General features: G+C 36.8%; 1 protein-coding gene across 1 annotated transcript in view; it reads right to left on the bottom strand.

Moving 5' to 3' along the window:
* WDR72 (WD repeat domain 72) overlaps positions 1 to 21,097 on the bottom strand; it is a 120,743-nt gene that overhangs the window by 51,407 nt on the left and 48,239 nt on the right. The window contains exons 10-13 of the mRNA XM_074327727.1: positions 17,978 to 18,119; positions 15,938 to 16,183; positions 13,218 to 13,438; positions 10,336 to 10,531 (exon numbers count right to left, since the gene is read on the bottom strand). Of these exons, the coding sequence (XP_074183828.1) occupies positions 10,336 to 10,531; positions 13,218 to 13,438; positions 15,938 to 16,183; positions 17,978 to 18,119 (805 nt within the window). The remainder of the gene's footprint in view (positions 1 to 10,335; positions 10,532 to 13,217; positions 13,439 to 15,937; positions 16,184 to 17,977; positions 18,120 to 21,097) is intronic.

The raw sequence follows: 21,097 nt of genomic DNA, 5'->3' as shown, positions 1-21,097 counted from the left end.
GTTTCTGTGGCAGCTGGCTACTGGGAAGTTGCTAGGGAATTGAAAGGAGGCAGCATAGGGAGGGGCAGATGGCTCCTTTGGGTTTATTTCACCAAACATGGCAGCTGTGAAACCCACTAACCTTCCAAGTGTCCGTATAAAATGCTCACAGAAGGGGCCAAGCTAAGGAGGAGCCACAGAACAGCCACCCTGACACATGCCTCTTTCTGCTGCTGTAGAATAAGCCTCTGAGAACACTAAATGCAGACATGTGACAAACATATCCAGCCAGCACTTGACCCAAAAGTGTAATCAGACTGCAGGAATCAGCTAAAACTCATTACAGTCAAGTATTTTCTTTACTACAGTAAAACCCAAGAAGATAACAACTGACAAGGCAAACAATAAGGGCAGAGAAGGGTGCAAATTAATTGGTGGAAGTAGTTTTAAGAGCAGAAAATATTTATTTGTATTACTAGAATGAGATTATACTGATTTTCATATTTGTTTCTGAGCATACAAAATGTTCCAAAGACATCCTAGAGATACCACAGTAGCATGCACAGCATATATTAAGATGCCAGATTTAAAAAAAGGTGGAGTTGAATATACCATAATTAAAACACACACACACACACACACACACACACACACACACACACACACACACACACCTGTGCTTTACCAGATAAAAATTAATCGCATGATGTATTATTTTAAAAATAATCCTGGTATCTAAAAACAATATAGAGCCATTCATATATAGTTCTGTAATAAAATGTAAATAATTGTTCAAATGTTTAAATTAATAAGGACTGAGAAAGAAACAAATCCAAATTTGGGAAGAGAAAATTATTTGTGCTTCTTTTGTCAGTAGACTTTCAATGTGACACCTGGATTCTAAAGAGCACAGCAGAAACTACTCCATGCAGATCTTTTTTTCTTGAATTTTTCTATATCCTTGGAATTTCCACACCTTTAAAAACTTGTAAAATTATGAGATCAAATTAACATTTATATAGTTTCACCAAAGTGGAAGTCCATGTTCACTGGATTAAATTATAGAACACTACTCTGCTGGTGGGGGGAGAGGGGAGGGGAGAGAATATGTTCACGTGTGTGTGTGTGTGTGCGCGCACACGCGTGCACACACATGCATGTGAAGGTATCTACCAAGACTTTATACTGAATTTAAAAAAATTATACAGTTAGACTTATATGCCTCCCTTCAGTGATGCAATGTTAATTGTTGGATTTAATTTGGTTGAAAATAAGGTTAAACTCTTTATTACTATATTTTTCCTCTGTTATTAAAGAAAAGGCAGATACTGACCTATACTTCCCTACCATATACCATGAGTAATTTTTTTTTTTAATTAAAGTTTATTGGGGTGATAACTGTTAGCAAAGTCCATGAGTAATTTTGATGTATACCACATTAAAAAATCTTTTAGACTAACAGGAGTTCTTAACCTTTTCCATGCCATGAATCCCTTCAGCAGTTTGGGGAAACCAATGAACCTTTTTTTCACAGTATCGGTTCAAAATGTTGCTAATAAAATACATAAGATCATACACGATATCGATTATATTGAAATACAATCATCAAAATGTTTTAAAAACAAACTTGTATGCTTCTTTATTAATATAGTAAATAACGAGAACTAGAGGTGTACCTGAAAGTTTACGGAAGTAATAAATATAACACTTGGAGATGCTGGTGACAACTGTGATGTGATATGAAAATGTCTGTGACGTCTAATGATGACAAAGTCACAGGTATTGCCAGTACCGTTGTAAAGTGTTCCCTACATTCAAATGGACAGAAATACTTAATATCATTTAGGATTCATAAGCCCTTAAAGAAAGGGACTTGGGATTGTGGAGCTAGTAAAAGGAAATGGCTTCCTAAACGTCTCATTACACCTCCCAGGGTGTTACATTAATAATGAAAATGATGAATGAATCATTGGGTAACCCTTACAAAAGACTTCTGCAATATAAAAATAAATATAAGCATGTTTGTGTAGATTAATATGTAAAAGGAAAACATGCTGAACATATAATACACCAACTGTTAATAAGGATTATCGACAAATGTTGGGATTAAATTTCTTTTTAAAAATGTTTTCTTTATACTATCTGTATTTTCTTTTTGAGGTGAAATTGAAATAAGATACAATGAACCATTTCAAAGTGTACAATTCAGTGGCACTTAATTAATTCACACTGTTGTGCAACTAGAGTTTCAAAACTTTTTCATCACAGTTGAAGAACAGTTTGTACTCATTACGTAATCACTCTCCTACTCCCCTCCCCTCATCTCCTGACAACCACTAGTCTGTTTTCAATTTCTATGGATTTGCTTATTCTGGATATTTCATATAAATGGACTCATACAATATGTGATCTTTTGTGCCTGGCTTCTTTCACTTAGCATACTGTTTTTGAGGTTCATCCAAATTGTAGCATGTAACAGTACTTCATTTTTTGGTAGAGTGAAACAATACTGCATTTTATATATACACAATTTGCTTACCCATTCATCTGTTGATGGACATTTGGAATGTTTCCACCTTGGGCAATTATGAATAATGTTACTAGGAACAGTCCTATACATGTTTCTGAGTGGACATGTTTTCATTTCTCTGGATCTATACCTAGAAGTGGTTCATATGGTAATTCTATGTTTAACTTTTGAGGAACTGCCAAACTGTTTTCTACAGTGGCTGTGCCATTTTATAAAATTCTCACTGGCAGTATAATGGGGTTCCTCTTTCTCTGCATCCCAGGCAAAACTTCTTTTCTTTTTTTTTTATTGTACGCATCCTAGTGAATGTGAAGTGGAATCACATTGTGATTTTAATTTGCATTTCTCTCATGGCTAATGATGTTGATAACCTTCGTGAGCTTGGTGACCATTTGCATATCTTCTTTGAAGAAATATCTTTTTAAGTCCTTTGTCCTTTATAAAATTGGGTTGTTTGCCTTTTTGTTGTGTTGTAAGAATTCTTTATATATTCTGGATATTAAACCCTTATCAGATATATGATTTGCAAATAACTTTCCCCATTCTGTAGGCTATCTTTTCATATTCTTAGTAACGTGCTTTGATGCACAAGTTTTTAATTTTTATGAAGGCTCAATTATCTATTTTTCTTTTGTTGCTCTGGTTTCATTAGAGCAACCATGCGGTATATATGTATATATACATATATTTTTAATTAAAATAAAGCCTGTATTCTCACATATAGTAACTTCTTACATCTTTTCTGCAATGTTGTGTTAAGCATCTCATCATTACCATGAAGAAACTAAGGCTCTGATCAACTTTGCGATTTGCCAAAGAGTGCACATATTAACTGTGGCAGAATGTGCTGTCTCTAAATACTAGGAAATAACGCTAGTTTGAGACATTATAAGTAAACAATGAGTTATATGGAAAAACTTATGCTTACAGAAGCTAAATATTTCTTTCATTTTCAATTAAAGTCAAATATTTGTTGATTTCTTCGCACATGTCAGGTGCTGTTCTAGCTTCTGGGGATAGAACAGCGTAAGTGTTTTTAGGCTAACAAGAAGGACAAATATTAACTCTGAAATTGTAAGTATAAGAGGGAACCTACACTGGGCAATGAGAACACATAACAGAAGTCTCCTCTACACTAATTTACCCATCCCCCCACCCTAGCCACCTGCCAAGAGCTCGGAATACTCATCACTGCATTTGGGCATACTCCACGTGCCACTTTCTTATATGGCATCACATATTTTTTCAAACTGTTTCAAGGTACAATTTTTCCCTGATTATACTGAAAGTTCCTTAGGGAGGAAGGCCATATGTAATAATTCTAGTATCCTTCATATTTCATCAGAACAAGAAATAATTGTTGAGCTCCACTAGAATGGAGACAAGGAAATAAGAAACAAGGGCCAGTGAAACTTTAAGTATAAACTGGTGTGGTAATATATGAAGACTTTATAAAAATAAGTTAATGTTTATTCAGTGCTAATGCCTTTAGGAGATGGAGAGTCTTTGAAGAGTTCAAAGTTGACTGGGGTAATATAGATTGGAAAAGGTACAGCAAGAATTCAAACCCAGCAGTCTGAGTGCCAGGGCTCCTGGCTGTCACCCCTCTGGATACTAATTCCTACTCAAGACATAAAACTTTGACAATTGTGCAAATATGTAGTAGCTAAACTGCAGACAAAGTTTATACACTCGCACATGTACACACAAGCATGCACTCACACGTGTACACACAATACTACATGAATCAAAATCTCAAATTATGGTGTAGTGATAACTCGGGCCAAGGAGGAAGGAAGAAAGACTAAAAAAATAGGCAGCAAACCAAAAATACATGTTGAGTAATAACAATCCCCCCAAGAGGGTTCCATCTGTAATCTACCACAACAAATAATGTGGCTTTGAGGGAATGATATACTGGAGAGACTACAAGCATCTTACCTGCAAGATACTGCATACCCCAAACCTACCTTTCACATGCATATAATGAAAGTCATACCCTGGTTGTGCTGACCAGGCAGTTGACACAATGTAACTTTACCCCTTACTTACAAAGTAGTAACCTTGATGACAAAACCAAGCAAAACTGTCCCTCAGCATGGTATAGCTGGTAACTAGTGGAATTTTTAAAATTTTATTTCATATACTAGATACTATTTTTTAAAAAGGCAACCAAGTAAAACTTGTGGACTAGAAAATTACTTGCCCATGTAGTGACCTTGTGTGATTATTGTGGTGTGGCAAAGTAAGAATTTAACCACACGACTGTTCTACTGGGGAAAATGTGACGGCATATTTCTGAGAAACTGTGCCCTGCATGTATCTATATCCTTCACCATAAGCAATTAAAGCAAACTCAGATCTACAGTAGAAGTTCGAACATTGGATATTTTTTAGCAAATATGGCCTATTATCTATTAGTTGAAAAACCTCATCTTATCTTTAATGGTTTTATTTTTTTAATTTTCTTTTTAAGACTGTACTTTAAAACCACAGAAGAACAAATGTTTCATTTATATGGCATAGCCTACTTAATAATTTTCTAGCTAACTGCTAATTTCACTAAGAAAAATAAATTAAGAGAAAATTTAACACCGGTGGTGAAAATAACTCTAAATGTATTATCTTCTTCCATATTTCCTCAATTTCATATGCCTAGACTTAGTTCCAATGGCCTGTTTATAAGATGGTTGTTTTAAAACTCAGAATGTGTTTTTTCACAGAAACTGTATCATAAGCAGAGCCTGGGTCCTCAGGCCACGCTATAGGAGTAGTCAAGCTTCCTGCTCACTGTCACACAGCTCACATTACCTGAGCAGGAAAAGGAAGAAAATGAACGAAAATAGCCTCACACACACCCTGCATTCTACCTACTCATTGGCCAAAGATTTCAGTCCCTTTGAACTCCAGGCCCCAAGCTGCTTCTGAGATTCCTTAGGTGTGGAATCCACTGTGGATATAATCAATACACTTAAATATACCTCCTGGAGTCAGAAATGCCTGAGAAAGAGAAAGCCCAGCTCCACAGCAGGCATCATGGGAAGTGGACTGGAGGCTGCCCATACCCTGTGCAGGCACATCTAAGAGCTTCCTGAGCAGGGGAAACAATGTCAGCATTTTTTCATGGTGACCATCTTCCCATGAGCAAAGGAAAGACAGCCTTGAGCAGAGATACATAGTTTTGCCTCTCTCCCTTTCCCATCAGCTGTCGTTTCTGCTATCAGAATGTCTGCCACTAACAGTCTCCCCGCTTGCAATTTGCTGTTTCCAATCTGTCATCTGAGAAATCAGATGACCAGAGCTGTTAGACCTATGTGTAAATTGAGAGCCAAGCTCTGAGAGATAGCCAGAGATCCTCTCCTTCAGGAGAGCATGTAGCAGGTTTCCTGGCAGCCATTTCTTTTCTTCTCAGAGCTTTTCTTATCTAATCCCCGGCTTGACAGTCTCAAAAAGCTGACCTCCGTCTCCAAGAGGTGTTCCTGCTGTATGGTACAGAGAACACAGCAGAACAAGACAAAGAGATACACGTTTTAGTGCAGGTGCCCAACACCTAGCCTGGGGACCTTCAGACTCAAACAATCTCTATGTTCCATTTCCTCCCTCATAAAATGGGTATAACCATACAGAGTCAATGAAGTATAATTAAAAATTGTGAACTGTTTAGAATTAGGTATATGAAAATGATGATCTTTAAAAATAACTATCATCATTCTTAGGGGTCTATTAACTAGGGCTGCTTTTGTAAATAAAGTTTTATTGAAACACAGCCTCACCCACTCCTTTATGCATTCTATGGCTTATCTTATGCTACAAGGGCAGAGGTCAGTGGTTGCAACACAGATCACATGGCCCACAAAGATGAAAATATTTACTATCCAGACCTTTACAAAAACGCTTTCCTGAACTATCTTATCAAGAAGTGTTTTATTTTCAAGCAAGTACGATTTCATTTTCCCACACACACACAAAAAAAATCCAGTTGCTTAATATGGCATATTTCACAACACAGGCCAGAAGCTTAACACAAGACCTTCAATAACAATACTGTTATATTAACACACAAGAAATTCATTACACAAGTTGTTTTTTCCCCTTTCTTTCTTTTTTTTTTGCTATGTAAATCCATTACCGTGAACAGAAAAGTCCTCAAAATTATTTAAATTCAATTTGTAAAGCGAACAATGTGCTCAGAGTTGGCATTTATTTCTGGTGTGCATTTTAAGGGAAAAAAAATTAGTATTACATTATCCTTCTGTGTCTCACAGCAATGAGGGTGACAAAACTGCCCACAGTTGTCAGTGCCAAACACATTGTGGCAACTCAAAGATTCATCAACATGACATCTCCGATGTTTTCCCTTCCTAATCAGGCCCAAACATCGTGGGACAAGCAGCAAATCAATGAGCAAAACGAGGTGCCCTCATCACTCCCACCCTGGCAGCTCTGCATTTTTAGCCAGAAGATGAGGGCCCTCAATGTGACAGGAATCTTCCTCTCCTTTGCTTTTTACCTTTTCCACGGAGTGACATGCCCATCTAGGATTCTGAACCTCGCCCTGGTATGCATCCGGCCATCCCACTTGTCACAGGAAGAACTGCCTCTTACGATTTCAAGATAAAATGGGCATGGGGTACATGGCTCTAGAATATACTTGCACATTCTACCAAAGAGATTTATGAATAAAGTAGGGGTAGGCTGTTATAAAGTGTTTGTGAAAAACTTATGGAATCATATTCCATCCTCCATACCTGGAGGAAGGTGATAGGAACTGACCTACATCCACCCCACCCCTCCAAACTTCCATCAAGGAGGACTTTTGGCACAGCTGAGAACTAATTATTTTTGGCTTCAAGCCTCTTCTTCGGCCTTTTTTTTTTTCCCCCCTAGTTCTAGGCCCTTTCCTCCAAATCCTTATCCCACTGACACCTCCTATTTTCTCTCCATGAACTCTGGAGTTGCTCTAGTGCTGAAAGATCTGATAAATGCCTTAGTGTCAATTTATTCCTCCTTCATGTATTCAGAGGAGGCAGAGTGCTAGAGAAATGGAGTAAAGAATAGGTCTGTTCACACATGGAACTAAGTTTGAACCTTGTAGCAAAGCTGAAAGGCAAAAGCCCAGGGAAAATTGGCTGGAGTAGAAAATACACAGACTTACTTATACCTGAGGAGGTGAGTGAGACATGCTCTGTGAACTCCAGAAACTCCAGGGAGACTGGAGGAGAAAGCTAAGAACATAGCTACAATTGAGTAACCATGATCGAAGAGCCATCTCAATTGGCCAATGTTAAAATGAACTCATTTGTACTCAATCTACGAAAGCCCAAGACCATTTGGGATCGTTCCTTTGTTCATTCATTCATTCATTCACATGCTAGTTGCAGCAGTGAACAAGCACATTCTGTGCCCTCATAGATGTATTTTCAGTCTAATTGTTTTGGTCTTAGCGGAATTTTTCCCCCCTAACTTTATGAAACTATAAATGCAAAGCTTCCTGATTCTGGAATTTTCCACCTTTATAGGAGAAGGATAAAATATAAATCAAGTACAATAAACATGATAGGAGCATCTTAGCTGAAATGCAGCTTGGGAAAGAAAAAGTAGAACATTAAATTTTAAGCAAAATTGGAATTACAGAGTTTAAAGGGAACCCAAAACAAAGCTCATCCCAGACACAAGACTAAAAGGAATAACACTGACTTATTTAAAAGGAATGAGGAAAGTTAGGCTGCTAGCCAGCCGCCTCCACAGAGCGCCGTGGGGCTCAAAATGAGATCGTCAATGGGAGGATGCTTTGACAAAGTGATGCAGCACATCACAAATGTGAGGGCATTGGTATAATTATTAGCATCATTTTCACCAATCACAAGCTCCATCTTAGGTTGAGTTAAGGTTGTTTACAAACTATCGATGTAAATAACCAAGAGATAAACAGCCTCACGGTCTCGTTTGGAATAATATTCTATAAGTTAATTTGGCACCAAACATGTCCATATTATTGGATATAGCCATTCTAAAACAAAGTTTTCTGTAGAAAACAATATAAATAACCCTCTGTAGGAGCCTCCCGAGTTGAAGTACACTGTGTCCATAATGGCCACAATGCTGAGTATCATCTACTTCACAACCTACTCCATCCTTTCCCCCCTCTTCTGTGTCTTGCTCTGTGCCCCTGGCTGCTGCCTGGAACTGACCATCCTTCTCCTCAGACTTCCAGCTGAATTCTGCTAATGGAGGCGAGTACAGAAGGAGAGAAAAGAGAATTTCCCCCAACTCTCCTTTTGTCTCAGTCCTGCACCTCTGATGGGAGCTATTTCTCTTCTATGAGTTTATGGAGTGACCTCTCCTCCTCAGCTTCTGCTCGTTCTGAGTTCCAGCAACACTGTTTTCTCCTTTTGCCACTTTGGCCCTAGATACTGCCAGTGTCTGGGTAACAGGGTTCTCACTATCCATTCCTTTTCTGTTCCCTAATTCCTAGCCACACACCTACAAATAGACCTTGCATTAAAGTTTCTTCATTTGACCCACCTGGGTTGAATTCAGTTTCCTGCCAGAAGAGTGACAGAAACACGATATAGACATCTTTTTATTGACATAGAAGATATCAAGCACTATAGGTATTAGTTCATTTAAATCATAACAGGAAGGCAGTGCTATTACTCTGATTTGCACAGACGAGGAAGTTACATACAGCTCTTCCTTAGCAGGTCCAGAGACAAGCCGAGGTTGTAGAGCCTATTTTATCCATTATGCTTAACTGTCACTCAGGTTGATAGATTACCTACGAATTCTAAAAGTCTCCTAATTTTGTGTATATCTCGCAAAGAACAACGGGGCGTCTCATATTGGTTCATCACTTATTAGCTGTGTGATTTTGTGCATGACAAATCAGAGCTACAAATTCCGTATCAATAAAATGGAGAATAAGGCCTTTTCTTCCTATCATAGAAGTTGTGACAATCTAATGGGAAAATGAACACAAAAGCCTGTCAAAGCAAGGGACACATGTCAGGCAGGTTATGCTGCCCCAGCCACATACCAGTACATCAGCCACCATCATCAACACACGAAAGTCAGATGTAAAGAACATAGCAGTTATTTGGGTGAAGTATGGTTCTAAACTATAATATTATAAACTATCCAGTCTGTTAATAACACCCAACATAAAAACCCCACTGATTAATCAATAAAAATCATGCAATGGTTTCAGTGAAATGTACTCTCCAGTGCACTCCCCTGACTTACATTCATTAATTACCTCACCTTATTTGACGTGTTTCCAGCATTTGCTTGAAATGTGACACTCTCAAGTTACATAGCAGCACTTTCTTAAAAACATTAAGGTCCAAACCATACATTCGCTATGAAATCAAAAGTTCAGTGGAGCCACTCAGTTTTCAGTTTCCCTGACTCAACTTTTTTGGAGTTTTGTAATTAATTATATTCCATTATTACCGATCATGAATTAACTCAAAATGTTGCTGAGCTGAGTATGCGGAAGAAGGCAGAATTTAATGATAATTTTAGACTAGTAGGACACTAAATTTCTCTCTTATTAATAATTAAAGTAGATAACTTATGTTTTTATTTATAGCTTCCAGAAATATCTGGCTCATTCCTGTGCTCTGCCCTGTCAGCGAGTCATCAGTGGGTCAGGATCTGACTTGGGATGTTGTGTTTTGTTTTCCACACACACCTTCAACACCAGCCCAACCAAAAGTTAAAGCAAGTGAGGTCATCACCACATATTATCTGGAATTCTCCATCCAGCCAAATGCTTTTCATGCATAAATATATAAAGGATGAAAAGGGGTAACATTTCAATTTACCAGTTTCAATCTCCCAGATGTAAACAGAGTCATCTGCACAGCCAACAATTAAAAAATTCTCAACTGGGTGCCATTTTATCATCCTCACAGGGAAAAGGTGCTTCCGGGCACAAAAGAGGTACCTCTTCTCCTCAAGGTGAAGGAGAGCCACGGAATGGTCACTGCACACACAGCAAATTACCTGATTACTTCTCAGCTATGGAAACAAAACAAAACAAAACAAAACAGCATTCTTTGTAAGCAAATAGTAAAGAGTCAAATACGTTCTTCACAATTAAGTCAGATTTTCCCCCTAGTAACATAAAATTTTTGTTAAAGCCCCATTTACAAAATGACATTTCTGCTTTGTACAGCACCTCTCCACATAACATTCTACATGGGAGCTTTAAACACTGAGTAGATTTTAAGCTCAACAATCTATCAGGAAGGTCAAGAGATGCAAGTGAAAAGGAGAATTCCAGTCCAGATCTACTTATAAGATAAACGAAGTACTTGATTGACTATCACTCAGCAAATTGAGGCTGCGAGGCAGACATCGGAAGTAACGCAGAATAAAATAAACCCCAGAACTAATTTGTTGCCACAAAAAGAAGCTATTTGTAGACACAAGCTTAGGCCCAAGAGTATCATGAGCTGGTATTTTCCACTTAAAGCCTCAAAATGTGATTTGGTGCTGTTCCCAGAACTATACAGATTCTAATCCAAACAGGAAACTCAATGTAGACACAATCTAAAAGAGGTAAGCATTAGATAGTTCCCAATGAATGTACAGTCTCAAAGACACAAGGACCAAAAATAGACTCATGGGACAAAGATTCTTAGATTACTTTTTAAAAAGTCAGCATCTGGTTACCTTGAACGCAAAGGTTAGGACAAAGACCATCCATGATGGGTCCTGCTGAGGCTAACCTGGGAGGTGTGTATAGGGCCGCTCTGTGCCTCACCATAAGAGCCATGCAATAGTCACCCATGAATGCAGGTGGGTGGATGGGGCGGGGGAAGGAGAGAAGTGCAGAGTGGCTCTTCTCTCCTCTGTTTCATTTCTCATCACCTTGCTGTACGGATGCTCCTACTTTCACTACATCAACTAGCCAGAGTTTCAGCTGCTATGTTTAAAGCATCAATTGTAATCCCCTGAGAATCTCCCAGTGCCCATCATTGACACTTTGTGGGGCATCGGGGAACGTGTTATTTTTCCTAATTCTTTTTAAGGAGACTACAGAAATCCTGAGAGGGGGAGGAATCACAAAACAGCAGGTGAGAGAGATGGGGAAAGCCTAGACTTATAGAATGGGGAAGATGGCACTGCCTCTTCAATATTACCTCTTGGAGAACCTGCTCAACCCACATCCTCAGAATGGATGGACAGCCCAATGTGCTTCAGGGAACTTAATACACACAACTTAACATACACCCAACACGTGAACACAGATTCTTGCGCCACAAATAGACATACATTAGAGACCCACACTAGGCCAATCAGAATCGTTTTTCCAGGCATTTGAATTGTAAAGCTAAAAGAAGTCATAGGGAGAAGAGAACGGAGCAATTGCAGAAAAGCAGGCTCTTTTGAGGTAGGGAGACCCGAGGAGTGACCTTGGTTTCTGTATTTAAGTTCAAGTTCCAGTAGGTCCTTGCTGTAGGGTTTCATAATGGACGTCTGAACATCGCCTCTTACGCCGTTTCAATAACCTCCTTTTTTATCTGACTTGGTTTGCATGAGTCCTGATCCTTAGAGTTAAATTATCTATGACTGAGGCAGAAGTAAAAGGGGTCAGGAGTGCAACTGACTTGGACTTATGTCCTAGAGCTGAGAGAAAAAAATATTAAAAAAAAAAAGAAAGAAAGAAAAGAAAAAAGAGGGGAACCTCAGGAAAAAAGACATATCTAAATCACCACATGTAAGGTTTTATTTTAAGTCACTTAACATTATTTCAATGTTTCTTAAATTATTTGTTGCTGAAATATGACTTTTATTATGTCTTACTGCAAAAATATAGTGTAAGATTTCTCTGAGTTTGCGATGGAGCTGATTATTTTATATTATTACAGCGAAATAATTTTTATAAGCCAATCAACTAACTTACAAATGTAGGAAACTCAAAAGTTGGTTGTTCATATTTTAACAAATATATCAGCTCTATGGAATTTAAGTTCACATTGCATTACAAAATTATACCTGAAAGTACAGTGGTACCTCGGTTTTCGAACATAATCCACGAGCTGTGAAACATTCGAATACAGCCGACAGCTAGGCCTCAGGATCTCGCACTCAGCGGAAGCTGTGTGACATATTCGACTTCTGAGTCGTGTTCGAAAACCAAAGTATTTACTTCCGGTTTATGGCATTCATAAACCAAAATGTTCGTCAACAGAGATGTTCGAAAACCGAGGACTACTGTATTTGGTTTTGCCCAACACAGGTAGATGCTTATAAATTTGTTGAAGGCTGTTACTTGCTAAATAAATGAAAGAACAAACAAAAATCTATTTAAGAAAACGAAAATGTTATTATCAGTATTACTATAATAGTAAATTGTTGAAGGCACAAGTTGATTTCTAATTTGTAGATTCCTATAAATTTGAAATGTTTTTACATCAAGTGTCTATTACTTTTATTAAAAATGAAAAGATAATTCCATTAAAAATTAAGAGACAGATCTAGGGGAAAAATAAAAGAATATAAGTACTTAAAGAGAATTTACTAACTTTTGTAAAGCAAAGAATTGACAAAACCATTGCCTTCTAACCAAATTACTTGTATAAGCTGTAATAATAAAATTCATATAAAATATTAGAAAGGAATGCATTAAAATCATCTAGTTGTATGTTATGTAACTTTCAAATTTATGTGATATGTTTTACTCTTTATCTTAACTCACTCTGAAGTTCTCTGGTGACATCAAAAGACTTGTTACCGGACCAGCTTCCAAAAAGAATTTATGCAAAATTTCTTCAGTAAAGATATTCCACAAGATGACACATGAGTCCTGGTCCCCAGACACCAGCCAACTTTGGTCTAATTTTGAAGAGAGACCATGTGGGTAAAGTAATGAAATAACACTTTGTTGATGGCCTTTGAGGACTTTGTGAGGAAGGGAATCTGAAAAACAACCAAGCACCAAATAAAACAAAAGTTATTTGTGTTCAAGAAATAGTCCTGAGATTGTATTTTATAAATGTTTAATATAAGAAAACTACATATAATTAAAGCTAGACAGTTGGCTAAAAAAATCAATAAACAACTCTTGGACCATCTCAAGAGGCAAGTGCCTCTTCATCAGCCAGAGCGTGCTTTTGATGAAGCACTGATGCTGGTTTTTCAGTCTACTAATTCTTTAAGAATTTCAGCCAGTTACCAATACCAGTGCATAAAATAGCAAACACTGTTCTAAAAGAGTAAATGAATTTGAACATTTTGCCTCTACAAAAATAATCTCAGAACATTACCTCTGTCCTTTAAATTAGCATGACTAAGTCTAGTTTAAAAGAAAAGTTTCATAGAACAGTTTTTGCTTTCAAAGATATTAGAGGTTACCTAACTCTACTTCTTCATTTAACAGATAAAATATTTGAGGCTCAGAGAGGTTAAGCTGACTTGAATCCAAGTATGAAAAAGCACAGCATGATGTTTTAAGAGCATAGCTTTGCTGTTAAACAAATCTGGCTTTTTCTGGGTCTGTTACTCACTAGATGTGTTACCAAAGATGAGTTGCGTTTACCTTCTAAGCCACAGGTACTGCATCTAAAAAACTGGGATAATAATAGCACTTACTTCTACAAGACTGTTAAGTAGAATAAATAAGATAATGCCCATAATTTTCTTAGTACTGGCACTTGGTAGGAAACTGGGTATTTCATACCATAGCTGTACTAGAACACAGCGCTATTGACACCCAGTTTCCACACTGCTTCTTCATTAGCTAAACCTAAAAAACAATTGGAAAGGACCACAGACCACAAACTCTCTTTATTCAAATTAAAAATGAGTCCCAAAGAGTCATTATTACTTCCATTAAAGAATCATTAGCTGCTTCTAATCCATCAGGCATATCCTCACTTTATATCTTGTAAGCAAAGCAAGATGAATATTAATTCAGATTCTACAAGTCAAATGTAAGTTTCTGCTTGTTTTCTGGATGAGACAAATCAGCTTTGGTAAAAAATGTTAAGGTCTTAAGCTTTTTCACTAACTTTTAACAGCAGCCATTCGTTCATTGTTATTCACTACTCTGTTTCAGTCACTGAATCCCAAGGTAGTAAGTTTTATTAAGTAGCCAAAGTAAGCTGAGAACAATAGCAGACAATGTAACAAGATCTTTTTTTTCTTAAGTGAGATTTGGTCTTTACCGGTAAGGACCTTGTAGTCAAGTAGGATCTGTACGATTAAAAAATGCGATATAAATGCATCTACACATCTCCAAGTCTCAATCACCTTCTACTTTTCCTTCCTTTACATAAGACAACTTACTGCTCAACAGTATTTATTTAATAAATATTCAGGATTACAATGCACAAAGATACATAAGAACATATTTATATTTCATTAACAAAGAAAGAAAAAATAAATAAAACAGGAAGATACCTTTTTCTCCAGATTGACAAATATTTAAAAGTTTAATAGCACACAAAGTTGACTAAGGTTGGGGACGGGGGGAAGGTATTTGCGTAGGTTGTTAGTGGATACACATGTATATTGATGCATGTTCGTTGAAAAACATTTTTAGATATATTTTCAAAATTAAACATATACACAAATGTTGATCTAATAATTCTGGGAATTGATACTATAGATATACCCACATATATGTGCAAAGATAGCTAATTCTGCATTGTCTTAGTGCCAAAGACTAGAAAAACTTAAACGCAATTAATATTTTTACAAATTAAAATTATTATTAATCAGTTTAAATGGGCTCATAAAGAACGTGCTCTAAAACATTTTGAGAGGTGTTTAAGAACATTTCAGTAAATATGTGTAGAATATGCTTCTATTTATACAAACTAATTAAAAGAATATATATTGCTATGTTGGTATATGCTTTTATATGCATAGAAAAATATGAGAAGGATATAAAGAAACTTACTAGCAGTTGCCTTTGGTGAAGGAAACAGAAAGATCAAGGAAAGAGAAACATATTTCTCACTGTATGACCTTCTGTTTGGTTTTAAAAATATATATTAAATATATATATATATATATTTACACATATAAACATGTATATATATATATGCATGTTTTAATGTTTCATATACCTATATCTACATCTATATCTATCTATCTATATACACAGAGGGTGACAAAAAATGTATACATATTTTAAGAAAGAAATAAACTGTATTAAAATTGAGATACGCAATATATACTGATAACAAAAGATGAATACAAGTCATATGTATACACTTTTTGGCTCCCCGGTATATATATAGTATATATGTATATACTATACGTATTATATATATATAATATATATAATTAAAATGTACACATTTTTTATTAGAAAATGCCAGCAAATATTTTAAGCTTTGGCAATCTTCTTAGTATAGATTTTTTAAAGTTGAAATTTAGATAAATAAATAGGGTTGAATAAAATTCAATGACCTTTTAGTAAAGAACCGCCTTCCAGAAGACCTGCTTTGGCAGCATTCAGAGCCTGCGTAATGAAAATTGTCCCATCTTCACAGCCACATACTAGTTTATCAAGACTTGGAACATACTCTGATGAAGTGATTACCACAGTTCCAGCTCCATCTTTAAACCCATAGAAGTAGTCAACAATACTTTGTGACATGATATGATGTTTATCAAAATTATCTTGAAGGGTCCAGGTTGTAGTTATTGGTATCTCTAAAAGGAAAACACACAAAAAGGGAGAATTTGGTTTATATAGTCATCACAGATATTGAAAACATTATCAAGACACTATCCGTTGGGGTACATAGAGGCTCCTTTGCCATCCTAATAGTGGGTTATAGGCAGAAAAGTTCCCCTGCCATCCACTGTCTTCACTCAAAGTGCAACTTTATTGATCCTCTGTCCTTCAAGTATCCTCAGAAGCATAGATGTGCATTAGTGCATTCATTTTAGACTTAGGTCAACTGAAAAGAACTGAGAAACTCTTACAGTGATATAGAATGGTGGACCAATCTCACGAGTTCTCTACTTGCCTTAGCAATGTTAAGAAGGAAAATTGGGGGTCTTTTAGTTGTGTGAGGTGAATGGAAGAAATTTATTCTTTAACTGTTAAGAGTAGGAATATCTCAAAATCATACCATAACCCCAGGCAACTATCTATGGCTACCAAGAGTACTGATTACCATTTTATATACCATGTTTCCCTGACCTAGCTGGACCATCAGCTCTAATGCATCTTTTGGAGCAAAAATTAATATAAGACCCAGTCTTATTTTACTATAAGTAAAAAAAGTCTTGTAATATATTACTATAAGTAAAATAAGTCTTGTAATATAAGATCAGGTCTTTATAATATAATATAATATAGTATAGTATAGTATAGTATAGTATAGTATAGTATAGTATAGTATAGTATAGTATAACATAACATAACATAACATAACATAACATAACATAACATAACATAACATAACATAACATAATAAAATATAATACTGGGTCTTACATTAATTTTTGCTCCAAAAGACATTAGAGCTGATGGGCTGGCTAGGTCTCATTTTCAGGGAAACATGGTAGCTGACCACCTAAGCATTTGAACTGGGCCTCAGGCAGGTTTCAGAAGTGGGAGAGGCTTGGCATCCAGGAGCAAAGATGGCCAGTTGAAGCCAACCTACCTCTCTATGAAAGGGCCTCTTCAACCTTGCAGTACACATGCCACAGTGACTGTGTAAATCTCAATCCCAAACCTTAGACTAGCTCTGAGAGTTTTCATAAAGTTCTACGGTTCTAATGATAAAGAAGGTTGACTACACATTTTATTCCACCGCTGGAAGTAGAACAAACATGAGAAATCCTAGAACTGCCATGACGCAGGCTCAGTAGTGGGCATGATACACTTTTTAACTGTTAAAGTTGACTTGTAAGAAACTTTTCCACACACCATACCAAACTCTAAGTCTATCTCTTGACCCATTTCTTATTAATCTAGGTCTCAATGAATCATTTTGAAAACATTTGGGACAGAAACACTAAAAGTACACAATATCAATGAAAATGGTAACTAATGGAAACGTGTGCTTAGAAATGCAACTATTAAGGACCCTGTGTCTGCTGTGTCCAGACACCCGGACAATGACTCACAGAGACGATACACTGATTTTGAAATAAGGTGAAAAGAGTAAGATGGGTTCCTCAATGTGGAACACATAGTCTTAGGAGTTTGAAGGTTCTCCACAGTACTGTTTACTTTGATGGTTTCAGTTTTTCATTTTAAGAGAAATTACAATAAGCAAATATTAAATCATTCACGTTGCAAAATTTAGTGCCCAAGTTTATCCCTGTGCTTGCTGCCCCAAGAAGCTGTACTAACCCCAATAGAGAAATTGGTTGAGAAAGCACACGGACATGACAAATTGAAAAACGTAAGTATGGTGTGTCAGCCTACTCTATATTGTTGTTGCCAGCATGAATTGTAGTATATGTGATTAGAAATGGAAATTGTCTTACCTCTAGGGGAACCATCAAACTTGGAGATGGGAACATCAGGGATATGCCACAAAGTAATTCTTCCTGAGACTTCACCAGAGAAAAGTACTTTATAAAAAGGCTCTTTCCTTTCATTCATGTAGCCCATGACAAAGGGAAGGCTCTGGTCCAAACAAAAAGTTATTGTTTATATAGGAAAATATCTAAGCACAAAATGACAGTCACTGTTTCTCAATGGAGGAACAAGGTTTCATAGACGAACTAAATTGAAAGTTTCCATTTATTTCTGCTGTTTCAAAAATTTCAAGTAATTATAATCTCTTACTCAAGAAAAGTAAAATTTTATAAAATAAGAAGTGATATCATCAGCTAGACTTCAGGGAGTTAATAAGAATATCTAACATTTATTGAACATGTTCTGTGTATGTATTACATATACTGTTAGGAGCTTTACATGTATTCAGTTAAACAATGCTCACAATCATCCCATGAAGCTGGTACTATCATTATCTTTACAGATGAATAAACTGAGAGTGAAGGGCTTGATTTATCTAAGGTGATTTAGAGGGCAATGGGTTTTTGAATCCAGTAATTCTGACTCAAGAGCCCATATCTTGATGACAATACTTTACTGTCCACTAAGAAGACCTGATTTATTTATGGTCTCTTCAGTTCCAATTGTCAGTTAAAATAGCAACAACAAATATTTGCACGGTAATTTTGTGTTATTAAAATGCTTTCCACTTTCTGTTGACCATTTTTCAGATTTAACATACTTGAATCCAAATTTTCCAAGTACTCACAAAGGAAAACAAAAGTGAATCCATTAACTTATTAAAAATGTATGTTTGTATTATTATATTAATATAAATATGAATCACATATTTATAATTTATATAAATGTCATATATTTATAGAGAGAGAGTTATAATTTTGCTGAGGCAGAATATGACTGTTGGGCATCAGTTTTCTGACAGACATGCTTTCACTAGTGAGTCTAGAGTCTCCCTACTACTCAGTGCAATGTAGATGTTCTTTGGGCAGACTTGTATATAGAGATTATGCACAAAGGAATAAAATTAGAAAAATAAAAACTACCTTTGATGTACAAATAAAAGGCACCCTGAAAAGAAAGCCAAGTGCTGGTGTTTGAATTAAAGAAGTCTAAGAAAATGTCAGTTCCTAGTCAAAAGTATATTTAAAGGTCTGGACTTGGGGACATTAGTGGGAAAATTCTATTCTGTATCTTCAGAGAATATTAAGGGCAGAAATACTGCTACATTTAATCCTCACAACAAAGCTAGAAAGTAAATAAATATTGTTAAGTCTTGTTATGGAGATAAGAAAACTAAGACAGAAAGAGAATAAGAAACTAATCCAAGACCATCCAACCAAGATGTGTAATCCTCTATGGTCCCAAGAAATGAGAACATTGTGGAAGGGAAAACAGCTCCAATGAAGCAAGTTCTCTGAATAAATCTTGTTTTATTTTGTTTTTGTTTTGTTTTGTTTTGTTTTGTTTTGTTTTAAGATTCAGAAGGCCATTTGGGGTCTTAAGAGTTCTCATGGCCATCATTTTTGTATATGTTGGAATGGTATTGATAAAATTTGGTTAAGTTGGCTTTTCAAACTCTCTCAAACTTTGGGAACCTAAAAATTGAAGCTCCACAGTGTCTGGAGGATGACTGGCGTTGGGGGGGGGGGGCACACAGCTCCTCTCTCGCAGCTCCGCGTGCTGTCCCTAATGCCCAGACCCCCTGTGCTGCTGTTATCTCTGCTGCCCTCAGCTTCTCACTGCCATTCCTCACTTGCTCACACCCACTCCTTAACACCTCCATCCTCCTTCCCACTCTACTTCTGCAATTCACCTGCACACCTGCTCACAGCCCCTTCTATGAATTCTGATTTTTCATCACAGGACCCAGTACCCATCACAAGGAGTACCCATCCTCCAAATGGTAACACAATAGTCATTAAGAGTGAATTCTCTTGGGCTAATGGCCTGGATTCAAATCCTGGTTTTAGCACGTATGAACTCCATTAAAAGAGCTAATTACCTGACTTAGGTAATTTACGTAACTTCTTTCTGTCTCATGTTCCCTAACTGTGAAAGAAGGCTAAGGCACCTACTATGTGGGATTGCTGTCAGGATTAATCAGTTGATAAAAGGAAGGCACTTAGAATGGTTCCAGACACTTGGAACATACTCAATAAATATTAACCATTCTTACTGTATACTTTCAGAATAATTGAGAAACTCACTGCAAAGACCCATTACCAGACTCTGGGGCTGAACTGCCTGGGTTCAAATTTTGGGAACTGACTTCTCTGAACCTCAGTTTTAAAATGAGATCATGGTGGGAAGTGATGCAAATGATATGGTGGGAAGTGATGCAAACATACCGTGTGTATGTTTGACAATAGTAAGGACTCAAAAATAGTTCCCTATCATTATCACCATTGTCATTACCCTTAGTTCATGCACTCAAATTTCTTATGTGCAACCCTCAGGTTGTTTCTATCTCAGTTACTCTCACCTCAGCGCTGCAGCCCTTCTCCTCAGCTAAGACCCTGGGAAGCCCAGCTCCCCATCTTAACAGCCAGGTGCCCTGCCACCAGCCTCAGGGATCATCAGCTGTGATGTGAAGCCAGGGAGACTCTCATAAAGCTACTGGAAGGAAGGCGGAGTCCCTATTCTTGCTACTACAACTCCATCAGCAGCTATGTTCCCTACATCACCAATAGTAATTCTGAGAACATGTGACTCTCAAATCTTAATTTAATTCTATGGTATTGATAAAAAAAAAAAAAATAGTCCAGTCAATACTACATATTTACACAGCACTCTTTTCTAAGCTCATTATGACTATCAAATTCATCTCCCCACCCCACCAAAATGCCTTCATTACCTTCTAAAGGCAAGAGCGACTAAGAAGTCTTATATTTAGTGAATATGGGTGATTTAGTGAATATGGGTGCTGTTTGAATAAAAAGAATAATGTCTGATTTTAATTTCTTGGCTGGATACAGGGCACGGAAGAGTACCCTTTATCCAGGCTGAGTACACCATCTTTTTTCAGTTTCAGACTATCCTATTCATATCTCACTGGCTTCCGAACACTTCCCACTTTTAAAATACTA

The sequence above is a fragment of the Rhinolophus sinicus genome, linkage group LG03 (assembly GCF_036562045.2).
Source record: "Rhinolophus sinicus isolate RSC01 linkage group LG03, ASM3656204v1, whole genome shotgun sequence".
NCBI classification, from domain to species: Eukaryota; Metazoa; Chordata; class Mammalia; order Chiroptera; family Rhinolophidae; genus Rhinolophus; species Rhinolophus sinicus.
Note: the sequence above shows the minus strand (reverse complement) of the source record. Positions and strands in the feature narration are given on the sequence as shown.